Source organism: Cryptomeria japonica, chromosome 6, assembly GCF_030272615.1.
Source record: "Cryptomeria japonica chromosome 6, Sugi_1.0, whole genome shotgun sequence".
NCBI lineage: Eukaryota > Viridiplantae > Streptophyta > Pinopsida > Cupressales > Cupressaceae > Cryptomeria > Cryptomeria japonica.
The window spans coordinates 676,214,744-676,240,129 of NC_081410.1; the positions used below are offsets into that span (position 1 = coordinate 676,214,744).

Sequence of the window (25,386 nt, forward strand, 5' to 3'; positions counted from 1 at the left end):
GCCGGCTTCCCTCCAGCAGTACAGTGTCATGAGTTGATGATCGAGTGTGCTCGTCATTATGATCCTCAATCCAGAACGATCGTGTCCAAGGAAGGAAACACTTTAGCTTATCTTTCAGAGGAAGCTATAAGTGAGGCTTTCCATCTTCCAGAGCACAGAGATATGGTCTACAAGAGCATAGAAGGAGCCAGGTCAATGTACGAAGATGATCCAGATGCTTGCCTAAGCATCATTAACAAGAACTGGTTACTCAAGAGTCGTCCTCGCCTGAGCAAGGTACCGAACACACCACACAGGATTGATTTCCAGGAGGAGTACAGAGATTTGATTACAATGCTCAACCGAGTCACAGGAGCCCCTCAGGCTTTTTACTTTGAAAAGTGGATGTTCTACTTCATCCAGGTGATAGTTCAGGGTAAAGGAACAATTCATTGGGCTAGAATGATTAGCCATTGCTTGGACGTACAGTTGAGGAGACTCAAAGCTACCAAGTCCTTCCACATGAGTTCATACGTCATCTATGCCTTGATCAGGAGCTTCGAGTACGCAGGACTACCTCACAGAGGAGTGATTGGAAGAGGACCCGGCGAGGTCAGAGTTTGTGATTCCTATGTCCACTTGCATCATCCGCCAGGAAGCAACTACAAGCTAGTTAATGATACCTTCGCGATGAACATCACAAGGACGTTGCAAGGTGGGATTCACAACAGATTATCTCAAGATGCACAGGAATTAATAAAGAGGTATGGTGCTTGGTTTATTCAATTTCCGAAGTTTACTTATATCAGAGTTCATGGATGTCCTTCACCTCCATACATGTTGCCGAGATATCCGGCAGACAGAATTGTGTTACTTGAGGTAACAAGACAGTTGGCAGCTTATGCGAAGGCATTCAGGCACAGACATGGAAATGGAGTTCCGGTACCTATCATATTGGGCAATTCAGTTGAGGTATGTCCTAATGCTTTAGCCATGGATGACGCAGAGAAGGAGTTAGCTTTGTATTCTTTTTCATCCTTTGCCTTGAGAGAAAGCTTTGATCCACATGGATATATAGAGGAGACAGTCGGTAGGAAGTTTAAGCATGAGTTTCAGATTGAAGATTTTATGATGAATCTCTTAGATGATCTTGAAGTGAAAAGAAAGATGCATTCTAGATTGCCTTTGGATTTCATCAGGAAATGCAAGATTTACAGAGTGGCCGACCAAGCACAGGACAGTGGCAGACATCTCCAGTCATCCTATGATCGAGAAAGCAAATCAGTAAGGTTAGATTGGAATGAGCCCGAGGTCGTGGATCTAGATGCTTTGATGGCTCCAGTCTTGTCTTGTACTCGCAGATGGGTTGACGTACAGCATCAGAAGTTGAGAGAGCAAGGCATAGCTATGACTTTCACTTTGGAAGAGAAGCCAGCCGAAGGTGGAGCTAGTGTAAGCGAAGGTAATCCTAATCCCAGAAATGCAAATGAAGGCAACCTTCGAAGTGCAAGTGAAGGCGATCTCCATCCAAGAGGCTCGAAGAGGAAAGAGAGACCTGGAAAGAGAGAATCTTCCAAGAAGAAACAAGAGGCCAGCCGAGATCGTTCATCCGGTACATCTTCTCGACAAGAGAAAAGGACACTTGAAGTGGAAGAGTCTATGGAGTCGATGGTTCAGAATGATAAAGAAGGATAGGTACCTCAGGGGTCGCCAAGTGGATCTCTCCAAGATTATGAGTTACATGAAGACAAGAACAATGACGAGGTAACATCTCCTCACAGAGAAGAAGAAATATTGCATAAAGAGATTCAGGTCAAAGAGACAAGATCAGCCATCCCAGATTGGTTGAAGGAAAGATTAACGAAGGTGATTGTGATCGAGGACGAAGACAATGTGATTGATTTAGAGAGCCTTGTTGGACATTCCCAGGAAGTGACAGAGAAGAGAAAGGCTACCAAGATGTCCAAGATGATTAGAGATGAGACTGGATCCAGAAAATTACAGATAGCTACACCGGCGGTGGACAAGTATGAAGGGGAGATTCTAGCAGAGGAATATGATGTAGAGACATTTGAGCTAGGTCCATCCACAGCCGAGCAGACACTAGATGATGCCACCGATTCCTTTGAGGCATTGAAGGACAAGCTTAGAGAAGAAATGGAGAAGAGTAGAAAGCTCGAGAGAGAGAGAGGTGCATGGAGAACATATTTCAGCCATCTCAATCAGCCTTTAGGACGTCAGGATCCAGCAAGATCACCTATACAGGCACTTCCCCTTCAATCAATTGGTGAAGCAGAGAGATTCAGGAGTATGGTCCAGCGTATGAGTACTTGGATGGATAAATCTCATACAGTTGCCGTAGAATTTGCAACAAGGATGATGAAGACTATTCATAGGGCTATTCAGGTTCTTGAGATCATCCACAATTTGATGATAACGGTAGCCGCTTTTGCTCATACCAAGGATGTTATCATTCCTATCTTGAAAGTAATTAGACAAACATCGAGGAAGGTCTTAGCGCAGGAAAGGATTATGGATGGAGGACCTCACAGTTTACTTCAGTGGTCAACCTTACTCCAGATGAAGGAAGTTCTCTTTAAGGACATCAGTACTAGGTGCAGTCATGTTGAGGAGGTGATCAACCCGATCCAGGACAGAGTATTTGAGGTACTACGTACCATTCTTGGTAGGAGGATCGAAGTTGAGACAGATGTGGATTTGCAAGAGTTGGAAGATAGAATCAAGGTCATCTTTTGCAAGGACGTCAATATCACAGATGAGCAACAGGACCAGATGTTTGCTACCATGCTCCTGATTGAAAAGACTAAGGAACTTGAACTTACATGGGACGCAACTCTTCTAGATGCATTTGATCAGGTCATCCACTTGGAAGAAAGAATGAAGAATCTTCCCGAGATTCCAATTGCTGAGATCAAGGGAATCGTATCAAGATTCATTGCATATGCTAAAAAGGAGCATTGGAAAGGGAATAAGATTCTAGATGAGAGGTTGTTATAGATGACATGGCACCCTAATTGTCATTGATCTATGTCTCCTAGATTTTCGTGCCAAATTTATAATTGGCTATGCATTTAATGTTGTGCAATAAAAGGGGAACTTTTGTAACAAACCCTAATTAGGGTTTAGGTGTCATGATCTTGACCGTTGATCTGCTTTCAATCTGGACCATTCATTGTAATTGAGGATGCTATTTATACCCTCATTTTCATTTCATTTGTAATAGAGATAGTTAAAAGATTAGAGAGAAAGTTTGATGTATTAGAGAGATTAGAGTTAGAAGCAATTTTACTTTTGTAGCAAGATTAAGTTTGAGGAAAGGAATTCAAACAATTGTTGTATATGATGACTTTGAAATCAATGAAATATTGAAGTTATGGTGTTTTGTTGCAACTTTCTTGGTTATCTTCATGGTTGTTCAATTTACTTGAATCATGCTCAATCAAAGTAGTGTGTTAATTCGAAGGACATAGTGTGAGACTTGATCTTTGGTAGGATTTGCTTTCCATACCACTAGCTTCTTGCTGATTGTAGGAATGCCTTGCGTGGTCAACTGGAGATATTTGAATCACTTAACCTTCAATCATTATTGTATCTTGGATATGTACCTTCGTGGTAGTGTCTTCGATCTTTGATGCATTGAAAATCATTTCGTTACCTTAGAAGATCGCACCAATTTCAATTAAGTTGTTATTTTATGGCGAAATTGAAGTTGGTAGAATCTTGCCAAGTCTTGTCTACATGAAGTCATTCTTAGGGTTAGAATAGATTAGATCTCTTGTAAACCCTATCCTTTTGTTATTTTTTGAAACCTTCTTTAGTTTAGTAAGACTTTCGGAGTGTAAGGCCCCTTAAGAACACAGCAAATCACATCATACAGTTGGAGCTTATCCACACGTAGAGACCCTACTAACCAGAACATTGGAGTCATCCTAACTGATCCTTCATGCGAATCTTCAGCGGTTAGAGACTTTATTCAAGAGAGGATAAGATGCCTTTAGGTATTTTATTCTGTGTATGATGGTGTACAAAATACACGTCAACACAACCCCAACTAGATTCTTGCATGTTGTCCATGCTTCCTTAAAATCTACATCTTCTTTATATAACTCTCCCATGTGATCAAAACCAACAACACTTATTCTTAACTCATTCAATAAAAAACACCTTCTACTTAATGCATCTGCAACTCTATTTGATTTGCCACTTTTATGTTTCAAAATAAAAGGAAAATTTTGAAGAAACTCAACCCATTTCACATGCCTTTGACTCAACTTACCCTGGCTATTGATGAATTGCAATGCACGGTGATCGGTGTACAACACAAACTCCTTTGGTAACAAGTAATGCCTCCACTTCTTGAGTGCTTGCACAATTGCGTAGAACTCTTGATCATACACAATGTATTTTCTATTTACCTCATTGAGCTTCTCGTTGAAGTAAGCTATGGGCCTTCCTTCTTGACTTAGAACTCCCCCTACTGTCGTCCCACTTGCATCACAATCAACCTGAAACACTTTTTCAAAATCAAGAAGTGTTAACACAGGCTGCTTCGTCACCTTCTCTTTCAAGATGTTGAAACTCTTTTCTGCTGTTGCTATCCAAACAAATTCTCTTTTATCTCCCCTCATTGTTTTGGTGATTGGTGCACATATCCCACTGAAATTTCTAATAAACTTCCTATAGAAGCTTGCCAAACCGTGAAAACTCCTTGCTTCAAACTTACTCCTTGGGGAAGGCCATTCAACTATTGCTTTCACTTTTTCCGGGTCCATTTTCAGACCATTGCTAGAAATAACAAAGCCTAATATACCAACTCTTCTTTCATAAAAATACACTTCTTCAAGTTCACCATCAATTTTTCTTCTTTCGGCCTTTGTAGGATAGCCCTAACATAATGTAAATGTTCTTCTTTAGTCCTACTAAATATCAAAATATCATGTAGATATACAATCACAAACTTACCAAGATATGGCTTCAAAACTTTATTCATCAATCTCATGAAAGTGCTTGGGGCATTTGTCAATCCAAACGGCATCACCAACCATTCATATAATCCATCCTTGGTCTTGAATGCGGTCTTCCATTCATCACCTTCTCTTATCCTTATTTGATGATAACCACTCTTCAAAGCAATCTTAGTGAAGTATCTAGCTCCACTCAAGCAGTCCATAAGATCATCCATTCGTGGCAATGGAAATCGGTACTTGATGGTTACCTTATTTATGGCTCTTGAATCGGTACACATTCGCCAACCTCCATCTTTCTTTGGTGCCAACACTGCTGGAACCACACACAGACTCAAACTCTCTCTAATAATCCCCTTGTTAAGCAACTCTTGCTCTTGTTTATTTATCTCCTCATTCTCCTTTGGTGACATTCTATATGGTGCCTTGTTTGGCAAACTTGCCCAGGAATCAGATCCATACAATGTCTAATGCTTTTCATCAGTGGTAACCCATCAGGAAACTGCATCAAAATTTCAGCTTACTCCTCCAATATCTCTTGGATTTCCTTTGGTATTTCATCTTCCTCCTTTGTTGTCCCAACTATAGCTGATTTAGGAACAATAGCAAAAATTGTTTTCCGGAAACCAAACATACTTTTGATTTATCTTCACCCTCTTCTTCACTATTCTTCATTGGATTTAAGAGATACTCTTTTCCACCTTTCTTGATTGTGTATGTGTTGAACTAGCCATTATGAACAACTTGTCTATCTAATTGCCACGGTCTGCCCAAAAGAATATGACACACATCCATTGGCATTATGTCACACATGACTTCATCTTTATAATTCCCAATCTGAAAAACTCATCAAACACTATTCATTCACCAACAACTGATGGTCCTTCTGCAACCACGAGACTCTATATGGGCAGCGATGCTTAGTTCTTTTCAATTTCAACTTACTCACCATTTCTTCAGACACAATATTATCAGTACTACCATTGTCCACAATGACTCTACAACATTTACCATTCACCTTGCATCATGTTCGAAACAAATTTCGTCTTCGGGTTGGCTCTGGCTTCTCCTTTTCGGGATTCAACAAAACTCTTCGCAACATCAGTGATTCTCCATCTTCAGGGTCTTCTCCATGTTTTGGTGGACTCTCCTTTTGATCTTCAGCTTCTACTACATGCACTCTTGCCTCCTTTCCTTTTCGCCCATCATATTGGATTTGTGGACACTCAAATGCTTGATGTCTCGTTTCCCCACACTGGTAACAAGTACCACTGAAAATCCTTTCTCTACCTCTTCCAAATGATCCCCTTCCATGAGAATAGCCCTCTTTTCCTCTAAGGAAATCTCCTCTTCCCCTTCCTCCTTGCAAACATGCACTTGAAGTGCATGTTTCCTCTTGTTTGCTTGTGGAACTTCTATCACTGCTTGACTGTCCTCTTCCACGTGAAAATCTGCCTCTACCCCGAGAGTTACTTTGTTGCTTCCTATTGAGCTTCCCCTCCGCCTTCAAAGCAAATTGATACGCTTCTTCCACACAATGCGCATTATCCATGCTTATCTCATATTGGATGGATACGGGTAGTCCATTCAAATATCGGGAAACTTGCTCAACATCCTCATCAACATGACCAGCTTGTATGTTTAGCCGGTAAAACTCTTGTGTGTATTCCTCCACACTGCTCTCCTTTTGCTTCAATTTTTGCATCTTCTTGAATAGACTAATTTCATATTTTTGCGGAAAGAATTTGGACTTAAGCTTTGCTACCATCTGATCTCATGATCAAAATTTATCTTTCCCTCTTCGTTGTCTATCTTTTTGCACATGATCCCACTGTTAGGGGTAAAAACGTATGTTAGTACGAATAATAATTATAAGTGTGTTATGTGTGTTTATGTTTTGCTGTTACCAAGAGGTTCCCGTCGGGTAGTTGGGAGTTGGTGACGGTTGGCAACTTGGCCAACCGTCGGGTCTATATATATTGTTGGTTGGAACCTCGGCAGGGGGATCATGTATGGACAATTGGAGACATTGGAATAAAGATATAACTTTCTGGTCTAATTATTATCAGCTATCATTTATATTATGATGTACAATTGCTCTGTTCTATGAATGCTTGGCACATGCAGGTACTACTAGGTTACTGATTATTCACCACTATACATTTAGGACTAAACATTTTGGTGTCGTTGCCTGAACGAACCTAGAGATAACCATGGCGACAGGCGGAAGCAATTAATGGGCCGACCATTTAACCAACAATTAATTGTCATGGACAGCGACACACACAAGAGAGTACTGTGGAAGAGGAATGAGAGGATCAGTTGACGGCAGACTTGGTGGAGTTGTGGGACGTGTCGGTCACGCAGTACGTACGGCGAGAGGCTCAGGAGAGAGCTGTCTCGGAAGGTACGATACATGGTGAACTCACTGTTAGCACCCCCGTCTTTGACCTACTCGGAAGCATTCCAAGGTTACTCGCCAGGAATTTGATTGCACTCCAAGACCAAAGGGAGGAAACGGCAAAGGAACTTCGGCGGCAACAAGTTCTCTGACGGTACGAGGAACGAAGTCGTAGGGAGGAAGAGGAGAGGGAGGCCAATCAGCGTCGTACATCTGGCACTTGATGCCCCTACGACCGAACAAAGACAAACATACCATTGCTACCGAAGGAGTAAACAAGGGAACTGTACGGCGATCGCTCCGCATAAAAGAACTGGCCGATAGGAGACGGCGACTAAGAGAGGTTGCCAACTCGAGGAGTCCGGAGAAACACAGCAAAAGTCAGTGTGAGTTGGAGTTGTAGTCGGGAGAGGCAAAAACCGTGTACGTGGAAGGAGTTGGCTGAGGTCGCCAGGAACCTGCCACTTTCTGACGTAGCGGAGGAAGATCTCGCCGACCAGGCCCCACACTCGACGTCAAGTGAAGAAGACTCCAAAACCGAATCACGAAGCACCCAATCGGAATTTTCTGAACAAGGAGAGGAGGCGGTACGAGACCTGCACGAGGAAATCGCCACTATTTTCGAAGCAACGTTGTCCGGCATTAAAAACTTGTCCTTGTCGGAGGGCATCAAAATAGGAAGATCGGATCCGGAAACGTCGGGAACGAGGGACTATAGAAGTGAAGGTGACCAAAGCCCGATTGGCAGGGGCCCAACCAGACCAGGAGCGTACGGTACCCTCCGTACACATAGTACCTTCCCGGCATATAGCCATTTCCAAGCACTGCATAAAACCACATAGAAAAGAACGATGGCATGCACCCCGGAGAAACAAAAACTTCCAAAATTCATGGGCAACGGGTCAGGGGACCCCGTACGGCATTGCAAGACATGCGTCACCATCTGGGAAGCAAATGGCCAGGACGACCAAGACTACTGGGTGAAGGCATTTCCGGCCACTCTGCGAGGAATAGCTATTGACTGGTACACAGACCTTGATGCTCAGCATAAAACATCCTGGAGCAATCTGAAGAAGGCCTTCGAGGAAGAATTCAAACTCCTACGGGATGACAACAAGATTGTGGCAGAAATTTACAACACCAAACAAGGAAAAAACGAAAGTGTGCGCGCATATAACAGAAGGCTGAGGGAATTGCTTAACAAAATGGAGAACCAGCCGACAGATGGCCTCAAGAAGCGGTGATTCGTGGAAGGATTGGTACCATCCCTGAGAAGGACGATGAAAGTAGTCCCTCCGCCATCGTACGATGAAGCATACAACCGTGCCATGGATATTGAAAGTGAAAACAAGACATCCCGGGGGAAGCGACGGACCAGTGATGGTGACAGCACGGACGAAGACAGTGACGGGGGATCCAAAATCATGCAAGTGCTCCGGAAGGATATGATTGTTTGGTGTGGAGCCTGATCAGTCTCCAAGTGGGAGATTGTTGAAATGTGGCGACTGATCAGCAAAGTACTGTACACTCAACACGTATCCTCGCCAGGGGTTTGGGGGCGGCAGCCCCCGAGAAAAAAAAATTTCCCGTTTTTTTGTTGATGAAAACCGACATTGTAATAAAACCCTAAAAAAGGCCGACTTTGTTTGTTGCCCTAAAAACGCATGTTATAAGCGGCTGGGATGCTTAAGGCATTGTAAGGTTGATGTACTGTTTTTGCTGGATAATAAGAAAGATTGGATGGCTGTGTATGGTGGACGTAACCCATTCTGGGTGAACCACGTTAAATATTTGTGTTATCTGTGTCCTATTTTATTTCTTTATCTTTTGTATTTAAATCTGCATATAATTGTTAGTTCATATTTGCTTCGGATCTGCTTGAAACCCTAACAATTGGTATCAGAGCGAGGTTTTCTGTAAATTGGCAGGACTTTCAGATTTGAGTGGGAGCAATGGAGGATTCCAAATTCAAGGTCGAAAAGTTTAACGGCCAGAATTATCAGTTATGGAAAATGCAGATGGAGGATTACCTGTATCAAAAGGATTTGTGGCGGCCATTGGAAGGAAAGGCAAAGAAACCGACCACAATATCAGATGAAGAGTGGGACATTTTAGATAGAAAGGCACTAGGATCCATTCGATTGTGCCTTGCGTCGTCTGTAGCATTCAATATAACAGAAGCAAAAACGACTGTAGATTTGATGGCAACATTGGCTAAGTTGTATGAAAAACCCTCGGCTTCGAATAAGGTATTTCTTATGAAGCGTTTGTTTAATTTGAAAATGGGGAGGGAGGATCTGTAGCGGAGCACTTAAATGAATTTAATACAATTACCAGTCAATTGTCTTCGGTAAAAATTACCTTTGCAGAAGAGGTTAGGGCTCTCTTGATTTTATGTTCTTTGCCAGAAAGTTGGAATAGCTTGGTTATGGCTATAAGTAACTCTGTCTCTGGTAAAAATGTTTTGGTATTTGATGATATTGTTGGTGTTATCCTAAGCGAGGAAATGCGAAGGAAAAGCACAGGTGAGACTCTAACATCATCGGGTAGTGTTTTGAATGTGGAGAACAGAGGAAGATCAAAGGAAAGAGGAAAAGGCCCTGTGAATGAGAAGTCACGAGGGAAGTCAAAAAAAGGACGCTCTCAATCTAGAGGAAAGAAAGATTGCTGGTACTGCGGAAAGCCTGGTCATCTAAAGAAAGACTGTTGGTCTCGGAAAAACAAAGGAGACAAAAATGAAAATGACAGTAAGGAAGCTAATATTGCAAGTAATACTTTACAAGATGCTTTAATCTTATGTTTGGATAATGTTAATGTTTCCTGGGTAATAGATTCTGGGGCTTCATTTCATGCTACACCCCATAGAAAATATTTTCTAGATTATGTTCTAGGTGATTTTGGACAGGTATATTTGGGCGATGATGAGCCCTGTCAAATTGTTGGAAAAGGAAATATAAAGATCAAGTTGCAGAATGGTAATGACTGGTTTCTGCAGGAGGTAAGACATGTTCTTAATTTAAGAAGAAATTTAATTTCTGTAGGGCAACTAGGTAGTGAAGGTTGCATAGTTACCTTCTCAGATAGTATGTGGAAGGTCACTAAAGGATCATTAGTAGTAGCTAAAGGTGCGAAGGTAGGCACATTATATCTGTGTACTGGTAACACTTACTCTACCTTAGCTGCTACAGATAAAGTTACTGCAAGGACAACAACAATAAATATTGCAAGAACAGATTCGATAATGTGGCACCATAGGCTTGGGCACATGAGTGAGAAAGGGATGAAAATCCTTCACTCCAAAAATCTATTGCCAGGACTAAAGAAGATTGATTTAGAGTTCTGTGAAAACTGTGTTTATGGTAAACAGAAAAGAGTCAGATTTCTCAAGGTTGGGAAAGAGAAGAAGAGTGAGAAGTTAGAGCTTGTACATTCAGATGTATAGGGACCGGCTCAGGTATCATCTCTTGGTGGCTCTTGTTATTATGTTATTTTTATTGATGACTCAACCAGAAAAACATGGGTATATTTCCTAAAACAAAAATTAGATGTTTTTGAAACTTTTAAGAAATGGAAAGCTTTGGTTGAGAATGAGACAGGAAAAAAGTTGAAGTGTCTCAGATCGGATAATGGAGGTGAGTATTGCAGCAAAGCATTTGAAGATTACTGTTCCTTAAATGGGATTCGAAAGCAGAAGACAGTTTCAGGAACTCCACAGGAAAATGGTGTGTCAGAGAGAATGAATAGGACCATCATGGAACGTGCGAGGAGCATGAGATTGCATGCTAGATTGCCCTTACATTTTTGGGCAGATGCTGTACATACTGCTGTCTATTTGATAAATAGAGGACCTTCAACCCCTTTGGATGGTGGTATTCCAGAGGAGGCATGGACTGGTAAAAAGGTAAATTATTCTTTTCTAAAAACTTCTGGTTGCGAAACTTTTGTCCATGTTGATAAAGAAAACAAAACCAAGCTTGATGCTAAATCTCAGAAATGTACCTTCATTGGATATGGGATAGATGAATATGGCTATCGGTTATGGGATTTTGAAAATAAGAAAATAATTAGAAGTAGAGATGTTATATTCAATGAGAAGGTTATGTATAAAGAACAGATGCAGGAAAAGAAGCATGAACAGGACAAACAAGAATATGTGGTGTTGGATGAGATTCCTGAAAATGAAATGCCACAGGTACCTGATGCTCAACAACAACAGATTGTCCCACAAACTCCTACAAGTGTTAGACGTTCTACGAGGACAAGTAGACCCCCTGAAAGATTTTTTCTTTCTTTGTATTCTATTTTATTAACGGATTCTGGTGAACCAAAAGAATATGAAGAAGCAATGCAGGTGGATGCCAAACAACAATGGCAGCTAGGCATGAAAGAGGAGATGGACTCTTTGATGAAAAATAAGACTTGGGACTTAGTCCCTTTACCTGCAGAAAAAAGAGCCTTGCCTAACAAATGGGTTTATCGGCTGAAGGAGGAGGAAGGAGGTCAGAAAAGATATAAGGCCAGACTTGTGGTAAAAGGTTTTGCACAGAAAAAGGGTATAGATTATGATGAAATATTTTCTCCAGTTGTAAAAATGACTTCAATTAGAACTGTACTTAGTCTTGTGGCTGCAGATGATTTACATCTTGAACAATTAGATGTCAAAACAGCTTTTCTCCATGGAGATTTGGAGGAGGAAATTTACATGTTGCAACCACAGGGATATGAGGTCAAAGGTAAGGAGAACTTGGTGTGCAGGTTGAAGAAAAGTCTGTATGGCCTAAAGCAAGCACCCCGACAATGGTATTTAAAATTTGATAGTTTCATGGCTGAACACGGTTATCATAGATGTCATTCTGATCATTGTGTATATTTTAAGAGATTTGATAATGGCAGTTATATTATCCTGTTGCTTTATGTTGATGACATGCTTGTTGCTGGGTCTAACATGCAACATATAAATGATCTTAAACAGAAATTAGCCAGGTCATTTGCTATAAAGGATTTGGGTGCAGCTAAGCAAATTCTCGGTATGAGGATTACACGGGACAGGAAAAATAAAACCTTGAATTTGTCCCAAAGTGAGTATATAAAGAAGGTGTTGAAAAGATTTAACATGCAGGATGCAAAAGCAGTTAGTACACCTTTGGCTAGTCATTTCAAATTGACTAAGGAGATGTGCCCAAAGGCACAGGAAGAGGTTAATAAAATGTCTAACATCCCGTATTCATCAGCTATTGGCAGTCTGATGTATGCAATGGTATGCACAAGGCCAGATATTGCACATGCAGTGGGAGTTGTGAGCAGGTTTATGAGTAATCCGGGTATGAAACATTGGAATGCTGTGAAATGGATTCTTCGGTATTTGAAAGGAACTACTACGAAGGCATTATGTTTCAAAGGATCTAATGCTGCTCTAAGTGGATTTGTTGACTCTGATCTAGCGGGTGATATTGATTCACGGAGGAGTACTACAGGGTATGTTTTTACTATAGGGGGAACTGCAGTCAGTTGGATTTCTAGGCTGCAAAAGGTTGTTGCACTTTCAACCACTGAAGCTGAGTATGTTGCTGCTACAGAAGCCAGCAAAGAGATGATTTGGTTGCAATGTTTTCTGAAGGAATTGGGTCAGACACAAGAGGATAGCCCATTGTATACTGATAGCCAGAGTGCCATTCATCTTGCGAAGAACTCTGCTTTTCATTCAAGGACAAAGCACATTCAGCTCAGGTACCACTTCATCCGGACTATTTTGGAGGAGGGTCAGTTACGGCTTGAGAAGATTCACACAAGTGAGAATCCTGCCGATATGTTCACAAAGGCAGTTCCCCAGGAGAAACTGATTTCTTCATCAGTTTCTGTTGGTCTTCTTGATTGATAATTGTGGAATTTATACCAGTCAAGTCCTAGTGTTTTATCCAGCGGATGTTGCATGTACAGTGGTGTCGTGTAGTATCAGTCTCCAAATGGGAGATTGTTCGGTGTGGAGCCTGATCAGTCTCCAAGTGGGAGATTGTTGAAATGTGGCGATTGATCAGCAAAGTACTGTACACTCAACACGTATCCTCGCCGAGGTCCAGGGCCGGGCAGGGGTTCGGAGGCGGCAGCCCCCGAGAAAAAAAATTTCCCATTTTTTTGTTGATGAAAACCGACATTGTAATAAAACCCTAAAAAAGGCCGACTTTGTTTGTTGCCCTAAAAACGCATGTTATAAGCGGCTGGGATGCTTAAGGCATTGTAAGGTTGATGTATTGTTTTTGCTGGATAATAAAAAAGATTGGACGGCTGTGTATGGTGGACGTAACCCATTCTGGGTGAACCACATTAAATCTCTGTGTTATCTGTGTCCTATTTTATTTCTTTATCTTTTGTATTTAAATCTGCATATAATTGTTTGTTCATATTTGCTTCGGATCTGCTTGAAACCCTAACAATGATGAGGATGATGAAGGAGTTAAAAGGTGACAAAGAAAGTGGTAGGGAAGGAAAAGAACTATGGTGTACTGACTGCAAGACTGAAGGACACACTAAAGGAAGTTGTCCCCGTAAAGTTTTCTGTGACATCTGCCAAATAATGGGACATTCCACTAAAGAATGCCCGTACAACTTGAAAGCACAGAGCACACAAGTGCTCTACCCCCAACCTGACCGCCGACGACACCGCCAAAGCCAACAACAAACTCTAACGCCTCACCTGGAGGGTACAAAAACAATCGGGGTAACAACAAATCCAATAATAACACACCGAGGAGCAGAATTAAATACGACGGGAAGGGGCGACCCATGATTCAGTGCAGGAAGTGCAACGAATGGGGTCACTTTGCCCGAGAATGCCAAAACAGAGGTGATGTAGGAAGTTTGATGTGCAGATGGTGCGGTCCAGGAAATCACGAGGATATAGATTGTCCAAAACAAAAAGGGGTGAACATGCTCGATGTGGAGGGATCAAGAGAAGACGTACTGGCAATCACAAGGTTGTAGAACAAGAAAGCCATGTACCCGGACCCTCGCACAGAAAAAGAAAGACTCCAAGACGCAAGGGCAGATATCGAGCGGGCGATGGCTGGAGAGCGGAGGGCCTCGCACCTGGCTGTCGATACACCTATCCGATCGAAACCAAAGAAGGATATCATCAAGCAGATGTTACAAACCACAATACCCGTACGGGTGTCGGACCTTCTACAGACCATGCCACAGTTAAGGATGGCTATGACAAATGTAACCGGGGACACTACCATCGGCCAGGAATACCAAACGATGACAAAGTCTAGTGCGGACCCGGTGAAGGGATCCGGTACGGATGCCATGAACCCTATGCTACTAGCGATGGGCGTCAGACGAAAACCCGCAGTGGTAGAGATGGATATATTGGGACAAAAGCTGACAAATACCATTGTTGATGGTGGGTCCGGAGTCAACGTACTGCCGGAGGAAACTTGGCGGAACCTCGGCAAGCCGACTCTATGGCCACCAACCTTCCACCTAGTCGGTGCGGATCAGCACGGCATCAAACCCCTTGGCACCCTCATGGCACAAAAGGTGGTAATTGGGACGCAACACTTCCTTCTGGATTTTGTAGTCATCCCTCTGGAAAGGAAAGCGTACGACGCTCTTCTAGGAAGGGGGTGGCTGATCATGGCCAAAGCTAACCACAACTGGAAAAGGAATGCGCTTTCAATCGAGAGTGACAGTCATAAGTATGTAATTGATCTAAGGAGCTAGTCCGTTAGCGAAGAGCTCGCATCATCGGACTCCGACTCAGAAGATTCAAATAGATGGGAGTGGGGTTCTGCAAGAGACAGAGGAGGGAAAGAACCCGACAAGGAAGGAGTGTTGGAACTGGACGAATGTTCCGAGGATGGAACCAGTTCACTGGCGGGACTTTTTCATTGGCAAATGGAGGACTATGAGGTCTTCCACCCAGAGTGTCACATGCTTCAAATATGTGAGATAGGAGAATCAAGCGGCGAGATGGAAGAACAATCCTTTTTCCCGGAGTGCGGTAGATACCAAGAGGGAATGGCACAGATGGACGACACGCCAACCCACTAGTTTGAACGGGATAAACCCATCAAGTATGAGGAAAGGGATGTGAAAAAAATCAATCTAGGAAAGGACGAGGACCCACAGGTGATACTGGTAGGGGATGACTGGAACCCCATACTAGATCACTCGTACGACATACACCAGTCGAGGGAATGTTTGAGTTATCTGTACGGCGTACGGTCGGCAAAGAAGGGAGACTGGCATAGCCCGTACGATGTACAACCTACAAGATTAGGAATACCGTACGGCGAAACATTGCACCCACAGGAAACTAAGTCATACGATCTTGTACGACTAGCAACGGATAAAGGAGAAAAACCATACGGTCAAAAAACAGACAAACCGTACGTGCAAGATCCGTACAATCCCCTCCTTCGCGGTGTTTGTACACGCAGGGAGCAGTTGTATGAAAAGTTTGAGGGTATCTGTGCAGAGATTTGTGCCATCCATGTGAAGCTGAGTGGAGAGTTGGCACAGGTTGAAGAGGTCGTACGACCAGAGAGCGGAAGTGTACGAGTTAATCCGTACAGTGTAGAGGCAGCAATCGGTCCAATGGCCCGTACCAATATGGCAAACCAGACAATGGCAGCGGAGGCCGCACTAGGGAAAAAACAAGGTCGCCGTACAGGTAATTGGTACTAGTACGACATATTCAGGTACTGGTATGACCAGCACTAGTACAGTACTAGCAAGTATTGGTACGGTTCCAGTAGGAACTTGTACGTTTCCAAGAAAAACTAGTATGACAGCAGCAAAAACTGGCACGGTGTCGGCAGAAACTGGTACGATGGCAACAAAAACTAGTACGACGGTAGCAAAAACTGGTACAACGGTAACAGAAACTAGTACGGTGTCGACAGAAACTGGAACTGGTACAACGGCAGCAGAAACTAGTACAATGGCAATAGAAATTGGTACAACAGCAGTAGAAACTGGTATGGTGTCGGCAGAAACTGGTACGGCGGCAACAAAAACTAGTACGGCAACAACAAGAACTGGTACAACGGCAACAAAAACTGGTACGGTGTTGGCAAAAACTGGAACTGGTACGGCGACAATAGAAACTGGTACAACGGCAGTAGAAACTGGTATGACGGCAACAGAAACTGGTATGGTGTCGGCAGAAACTAAAACTGGTACGGCGACAACAGAAACTGGTACAATGGCAACAAAAACTTGTAAGGTGTCGACAGAAACTGGTACGATGTCGACAGAAACTAGTACGATGCCAACAAGAACTGGTACAGTGCCAACATGTACGAGTACGACAGGAATTGGTATGGTGCCAACAAGAACTAGTACGGTGCCAGCAGGAACTGGTACTGTGCCAACAAGAACTGGTACGGTACCAACAGAAATCGGTACAGTACCAACAAAAACTGGTATGGGTGACTTGGAGGCAGAAACCGGTACGGTACCAGCAAAAACTGGTATGGGTGACTTGGAAGCATTAGCAACCCAGGTGGCGACGCTCACTTCACAGCTGGAACAAAAAGATAAAAAGCTACTAGAAGCTGCTCACATGGTAAAGAAAACTCGAGAATGGCAGTTAATGGCAAAAAAGAACCTGAAACTCCAGGCCGGACAACAGCCTCCTACCATGACCACTATAGGGACGCCTCCTCCCTCTTCTCGGTCTTAGCTATGTTTTTCATTTTAGTTTCTCTTGTCGGAGTCGTCTGGAAGACGACTACATTTTGGGGGGGGGCTAATGTTAGGGGTAAAAACGTATGTTAGTACGAATAATAATTATAAGTGTGTTATGTGTTTATGTTTTGCTGTTACCGATAGGTTCCCGTCGGGTAGTTGGGAGTTGGTGATGGTTGGCAACTTGGCCAACCGTCGGGTCTATATATATTGTTGGTTGGAACCTCGGTAGGGGGATCATGTATGGACAATTGGAGACATTGGAATAAAGATATAACTTTCTGGTCTAATTATTATCAGCTGTCATTTATATTATGATGTACAATTGCTCTGTTCTATGAATGCTTGGCACATGCAGGTACTACTGGGTTACTGGGTTCATGATCAAAATTTATCTTTCCCTCTTCGTTGTCTATCTATTTGCACATGATCCCACCATAGGGATGCATGGCCCGTCAACTTGGTGTGGGCAAACTTAACTTTCTGCTCCTCTTCAATGATCTCAAACTCAAAATATTTATCCATTTAGCTGATACAATCCAGGAATTCTTTAGCGTTCAATCCCCCTTTGTAAGTTGGAGGATCAACCCAGGGCTTAGTGCTTTCTTTAGTGAGAGCTTTGAGGAGCCTTTCCTCTCCAGGATCCAATCTAGGCTGTTGTACCTCTTTACCTCCCTCATTGACTTGTTCTTCTTCATTGTCACTAATGTCCTCTGTGTGAACTCCTCTTCTTTGAACCATTTCCATGACGTCCATTCGTGCAATAAGACCTCTAATTGCTTGTGCAAGCTCAGGCTCCTCACCTCTGATTCTTCTTCTTCTTTGACCCCATCCTCTTTGGGCCATGTTGCCTGCAGGTCTTCTTCTCAACATAATGAACCCGCTCTAATACCACTTAACGCAAATCAAACCCCTGAGTCTTATCAAACAAAGAGGTAGTGCAGCAGAAAGAAACAAATAAATTTATTGAAGGAATACATTATTACATTCAACTGAAATTCAAATGTTAATGCACTCTCCAAAATCCCTACACCTGCTCTGTGTCACAAAATCCTATTCTACTACCCCAAAACGTAACTTCCTAAGCAGTGAGGATTCCCAATAAAAATATATTCAACACAAAAATGAAGACCCCCCTTTCCTTCCCTCACACTATCGCTCATCAAATTATATTGAATTTGTGAGACACCTGCAGCTTGAATTGCAGCTTCCTTATCAATGGCGGTACCAAAGTTGCCAGCCTTGTTGACTGAGTTATGTGTTGCCTTATTGATGCATCTCCCTTCTGACGGCCACCAAAATTAGGTGCACATATGAGCCGCCCCTGCCACGCAACCTCCACTTCAAGACTTGCACCAAATAGGTTTGTCGTTATAAATCTGGAAGAGTCCAAAATGAAGAAACGTAACCTCCACCGACAGAGGAAAATAAGAAACTGAAAATAAAATTAACCAAAATCTATTTTTGGGTGATGTGGATAACACGTCCACCCGGATGCTCTGACATCAATCATTTAATAATGGGGACGTGGACCTCTAGTGCTGCATACAAGGGAGAAGACCTTGGCCACCATTAATGTGATTATTACGGTTTCAAACCCTACGAGACCTCTAAGCATTATTGTAGAAAATGGAACTTTCCCATGCCTTTGGAGTACATTCCAGTGCACACATAGCATGATGATAAACACAAAATGAAGCAAAACACCGCCTGTTGGTATTGACGATCTCTACTCTGCACCAACCATGAGATCTAGAAATCAATGCAATCTTCAACGTTCTTCTAGTGGGTATTAAGGATTGGAAGTCTTAATAAGATTATTATTATCATGAAAGATAATACACCATAACTCGAAGTTGTTTTGAACCATAATTCGAACACACAAATCTGAATATGGAAACCCTCAAATTTATAGGAGGTCGAAGTACGAAAACCTTGAAGATGTGGCACAGCAAAGATGAAAACATTGTTGGCCTAAGGAGTGATTCTCACCTAGAGGTCGCATTTCAAATTTAATGGTTGTCGATATTGGCAATATTAAGTCGGCATGACACTTGCAGTTGTCATGGGAGAATAGACCAGTGATATTGGAGCTTTCACAATTGCGCATCTCATCTTCATCCGTCTGTGATGTGTAGTATTATAGATCCTCAACAAAACAGTTACGACTATGTGTTGTTATTAGTATTTGTCGTAAATATTATTGTATTCATTTAATTCTAATTAATTTATTTATTTTTATCAATTAAAAATTATTATTATTTTTATTTTCCGAGTAAGTGTAATTTTTATAAAATTGAAATTTATATTTTTAAACTAAAGATTATTTATCTACAATATGATTAATGAAAAAATTTGATGTTAAAGAAACAAATTTATAAAAATGATAGATTTGTAAACTTTTTTAGATTTCTTTATATTTAAAAAATAAATTTCTATTTTAAATAACTTTTTTAATTTTTTCTTGATGATCTTGTAAATAAAAAGATTTCTTTTATAAATATATATAATTTTTAATAAATTTTTTTTTTTGAAAATATAGGTAATAAAATTGATTAACTATTGTATAGGGATTTGATTCATACCATTTAAATTAAATAAAAAATTCAAAAAATAATTAAACTATTTTATTACAAGTATATTTGGTCCACCTGCCAAATGGGAGAAAATAGACTAAGCAAGCTAGATAGATTTTATGTTTCTTCTAGCCTCTCCCTAGTTTATGATCCTTTGGGGATATGTGTTCAGATGGACTATTGGTGTACTATTTGTCCCTCGCAAAATTCTTCCATTGAGAATTCTCTTCCTTTCAAGCTAAATGTTTCTCACTTAAATAACCCTCTTTATCTGGCTGCCCTCAAAGGGATTGGAACTCCTTTCCTAAACCCAGTGAAAGAGATTTGTGGGTTGATTGGTGGTGTGCAATCATTTCACAATGCACCAATTTTCTTCGTTCTTTTGGCAAGAAAATGGCTTGGCAACGAAAACGTAAAGAAAAATATCTCCAAGGAAAACTTGCTCATGCCAAAAAACTTTTGAGTGTTGACCCTAGTAATCTTAAACTTCAAACTTATATTGCTTCTACTGAAGCACAAGTACGAAAAATTGACAACTATAAGGGTCAGGAGGCTAAAGATAGAGCCAGACTACATTGGATAAAAGAAGGAAATAAGGGTTCCAAATATTTTTGTAACTACCTCAATTATAAACACAAGAAAGAAAGGATTGGTTCTATAAGAGATAATTATGGTTTGCTTCTTACTGATCCAGTTGAAATATGTAATACTTTCAAGCAATTCTACAAACATCTCTTCTCAAACGATCATTGGAAGGATATTCAAAATGCTCTTGAGGATCTTGTTAGAGCTTATATTCCTACTTGAGTAGATTGTGATTACAGTCAGCAATATGGATAGAATTTTGTCTTTGGATAAACTAGAAGCAACTCTCTTCTCTGTGGCACCTTATAAAAGTCCAGGTAGTAATGGGCTCCCTATGGAGTTTTATCAGGCAATGTGGCCCCACATTAAAGATGACTTTTATTATTATATCTAGAGGCTTTTGAAAAAGGGCTCTTTAGGTCCAGTCATTAATGGGGGCATTATCAAACTCCTACCCAAGGGGAAAAATGAAGATCAAATCTCTAGTTGGTGTCCTATCACACTTCTTAATACCTCCTATAAAATCATTGCAAAAGCTCTAGCTAATAGATTTAAACTAGTGGTGCAAGGAATTGTTTGAGATGAACAAACTGGCTTTATAACTGGTAGATACATCCTTGACAATCTAATTTTGGCTTGGGAAACATGTGAGTGGGCTCGTCAATCTGGTCAAAATGTTGTTCTTATCAAACTTGATTTTGATAAGGCTTATGATAGAATTCAGTGGGATTTTATTCTAAAGATGCTATAATGGCTAGGGTTTGGTCCTAAACTTCGATCTCATATTCAAATGTTGTTTCAAGATGTGAATTCTCAGATTATCATTAATAATTTGATGACTAACCCCTTTTCTTTACAACAATCTATTCGCCAAGGATGTCCTCTAGCACCTTATTTGTATGTACTCATTGTTGATGCTCTAGATTATTTGCTGCAAAGTGCTAACATGATGAATATAAAATCTAGAATATCCATTCCTCAAGATATTGTGGTTATTAATGCCCACTATGCTGATGACAACTTATTATTTTTGCAAAATTTTGAAAAAAGACATCTCCAATGCAATGGATATTTTGGAATTATATTGTGTTGTTTCTGGCTCTAAGATTGCTCATGCTAAAACTGAATTCTTGTTGATTCAAGATGGGTCTATCCCACCCTGGATACCACAAGAATGGAAATAGATTAAACACAGTGAAATTGTAAGGTATATTGGGATTCCCTTTGGTCTTGGAGTTTTTCTCTCTGATATGTGGAATTGGTACCTCAAAAGAGTGAAAGCAAAAAAAATTAATTGGGGAAACAAATTCCTCTCTTTATCTAGTAGAATCCAAGTTGCTAACAAAATATTCCTTGCCACTCATGTATATTACTCATCCTACTAGATGCCCTCCAATAAAAGTTATGAGGATTTGATTAAACTCATCAAACAATTTCTATGGACCAAATGGGATGGCAACAGGGGTTTCATAGCCACTTCTTGGGATCATTGCATTCAACCCAAGCGTAAAGGGGGCTTGGGGCTAATTGATCCAAAGACTCAAGGAACATGCTTAGAAGCTAAATGGATTATCAGGACTGTCAAAGGAGATGAACCCTAGAAAATTCTTGTTCAAAATAGAATTAATCTTGCCTCTGTTAAAGGAAAACGGCAAGTTGTGGGCTAGCTACATAAAAAATTTAATGCTCAATTTTTCTTTATTAAGGTCTCGCCTCCCCTCCAATCAATTTGGAAGGCCTAACAACCATCTTCTAACTTGGAGAGATGCTTCTCTTCAGCACGGTTTCAATTTTTCTACTTCCTCTATCTGGTGGAACAAGCATATTTTGTTTCATGGGGAACCTTTGGCTTTAAGTTTTCCTAAACAATCTCATTTTTAATTCAAAAAAGGCATCAATAAGGTTGGAGATCTTTGGGACTTCAGTATGTTGAACTAGTTACCTTGGCATCTTGTTAAGTCATAATTTTCTTTGAACAATAATTACAAATCATTTCTATTTTTTGTGGAGTCTTTGGTACCATTGGAATTGTCTATGAAGCTCTGTACTCCAATTCATTGTAGCTTTTTCAAGGACTGACTATGGTTATCCTCTTATCCATTTATGTATTTCCCTCTAAAAAAGATATATCTACAATTACTTCCATGTCTGCACTTGAAATCTCACTTGAATGTCAAGTGGAATTGCAAATTTAATGAAAATTTTGGACTAAACTCTCTGCTCAAATTTGGAAATCGCGTATTAGTGCAAAAGCCCAATTAATGGCTTGGAAGATTTTACCCTGCAAGTTACCTATTGGTGGTAGGTTGAAGTGTATGATGATCCAACCTGTTAGTTGACCATTCTGCCATAAAAGTGAGGATATGAGACACATTTTCTATGGCTACCAACTTGCCAAGAAATTATAGAACTCTATTTTTTATTACTTACCTACTATTTTTGCTCATAATCTTAATTGGAGAAAAGCTTTATTGGGTATTGGTCTTCACAAGAATGTTATTGTTGAAGGAGTTCGTCAAACTATATTATTGCATATATGGAAAGTTCGATGCAAAGCAATTTTTAATAGCTCATGTGATCATCAAGAAATTTTAGTGCTAGATCTTTACTATGACATTATTTATTGGCTCATCTATTTTCTCTCAGTTGCAGGCAGATTCAACAAAGAGCTCAAAAACTAACCTCCAAATTCAGTGCATCAATTTTCAAATTGATCAGCTACTCAAAAACAATCAAAGTTGTATACCTCAAGGTCTTACGTATCTCTTGCAAAAGCGACTGATACTGTAGGTCTATTTTTGGGTTTGTCCTTCATGTCTAGTCTATGATGTTGCATGTTCATGGCTCAGAGACTATTTATTAGTTGTTGATATATTCAGGTCTGATTAGTTGTTGTTATGTCACTTTGTGATTAGTTGTTGTTATGTCACTCTCTGCTCCAGACAATCTTTTCTTTGTAATATTTGACAGTCTTTTGACTGTTCTATTGTAATTTTTACTGCATAACTTCAATAAATAAATAAAAAATATGTATCTTTCATAATTATAATATTGCATTTTTTTTTTTAAATTATTCTATTTTTTATTAATACTTTTTTAAAATCAGAATTTTCTTTTTAACCATTTTAATATATACAATATAATTTTATAACATTTAATCATAAAAACAATATTTTTCATTTAATCATTAAAAACTACCTATTTTCACTTCATTGTTTATATTATATAATTTTATAATTATTAATAGTTATTTTATTAAGATTAATTATAATAAATATTACATAAATATAATTAAAATAATATATAATCTTAAACTAATAATTAATTAAGTTTAAGATTAATTTTATTATTATAATTATAATTAAATAGATTTTATAACTAAATTAGGATTATATTCTTAAGAAAATGTATATTTCACCATAATGTTTATATTATATTTTTTAATCGGTAATGATATAATATAAATTAATATAAAAAAAACTTTGCAAAAAATGTATTGTTCATGTCTTCCATCAACTGTAACATACCAAAATCCATTGTTACAGACCTAGCACCCCGATACCCTCGAAATTAACCTCATACTTACAAAACAATATATGAAACTATTTTGACACAACTACAAAAACACACTGTACATATAATGATGCATTTACAAAGCTTTCGATTACATCTTTCATTTTGACGTAACCATTCACAAAATGAGCATGACCAAACAAAACCGGGCATTTGCATACCCCATATTCTAAGGGTTCTTTGCTTCTGGCCCAGGCCAAATGAGCCAGAAGTGCCCTTTCTTAAACTTCATTTCATTTATCTTTTTCTCTTCTTCTGGGCCGAAGACCTACTCCATCTTCTCCTGGTCACACAAGTATTACTTGATATACTCCCACCCCACCACCACTTTTGCATGTCGTGTGTCTTTGTTTGCATTCGTGCTCCATAGTAGAAAAGGCCACAATGGGGTTTCAAATTTTGTTGCTTGCATCCATTCCTTGCTATTCGTCACAAACCCTTCACCCGGGAGAATCATTGACATAAAAGTTTCAAGCCCATACTTCCATTCCTCCCAAACGCATTTTGTCATCACCCACTAAGCATCCTTCTTCGAATCACTTTCTAAGCTCCATGCAGAAAAAATGGAGACAATGTCAACATTTGTCCTGTACCTAAATTTTGATTTCATGTAATCATTACCCAAGAAGATGTCGACCATCTGTAAAAAAAATTGCATCTTCAATCTTAAAGAGGTTCCCGAGGCATTCCTCTGATACCATGTCCAAGAACGCCAATTGTTATTTGTTGGTAATGAGAGTGAAGTTCACCCCCATTATGAAACCTTTGTGAGCTTCACTTCTCTCAAAAGAAAACTAGGGGAAAGGACCCAGTAGTTGTGCACCCTAACTTCGTGCTTCTCAAAATCCTACTTGGAAATTTCAAATCACTCCGATTTTTTTACAGCAGCTTACTTGACAAGTCCCCTGCTTATAACTAAGGTTTCAGGGCCACATCATCAAATATGATGCCACATCAGCATGTTTTTTGTCAAGGTGTCCAAAACAGCTCCCCAAAAAAGTGAGACCAATAGGCGTACAAAAGAGACTCCAATAGTTGTGTAGCTGATATGGCATCACCTGATTGGTTACTTTTTACAATATTAGTACATTTCTTAACAACTATTGGTACATTTCCTAACAACTGTTGGTACATTTCCTAACAAAAATTGATATTTTTTGTTTCAAACAATAGGTTTTATTTGTTCAATTTTTGGAACAAAAGGTATCAACAACCCTCACAACAATTGGTACATGCTCAACTACTGGGTCCTTTCCCCTACACCTGATGCAAATACATCCCACCAAGCTGCCTAATATTTAATGCTCCTGCAAAGTCATAATGAATGAACAATGGGAAGGATGTTCATTAATGCCCTAATAAGATGGCAACGTACAGGCTCCCATTCCATCAACCACCTCAACTACTTTAAACCTTTGTCAAATCTACTGCCTCCTCAAAATTTACTCATCGCAGATCCTCCCAGATCACACTCGTGTGATCATCATGCCATCCAACAACCCACTTTGGCAACATGTCTGCGACGTCATTGTCAAATCACAAGATATGGGTGACTTTGAATTCATAGAATTTTGCCAACTTCTCCCATATGATTTAA

The 25,386-nt window shown here is 40.2% G+C and overlaps 2 protein-coding genes across 2 annotated transcripts; one reads left to right on the plus strand and one right to left on the minus strand.

The window, feature by feature from the left end:
- Positions 1-5,988: 5,988 nt before the first annotated feature.
- On the minus strand, positions 5,989-6,732 carry LOC131855992 (uncharacterized). The gene has a single exon (XM_059207043.1). It carries the CDS (start codon positions 6,730-6,732, stop codon positions 5,989-5,991), a length of 744 nt encoding a protein of 247 aa, XP_059063026.1.
- Positions 6,733-16,072: 9,340 nt separating this feature from the next.
- LOC131855993 (uncharacterized) lies at positions 16,073-17,050 on the plus strand. The gene has a single exon (XM_059207044.1). The coding sequence runs from the start codon at positions 16,073-16,075 to the stop codon at positions 17,048-17,050; it is 978 nt and encodes a 325-aa protein (XP_059063027.1).
- The last annotated feature ends 8,336 nt before the right edge of the window (positions 17,051-25,386 follow it).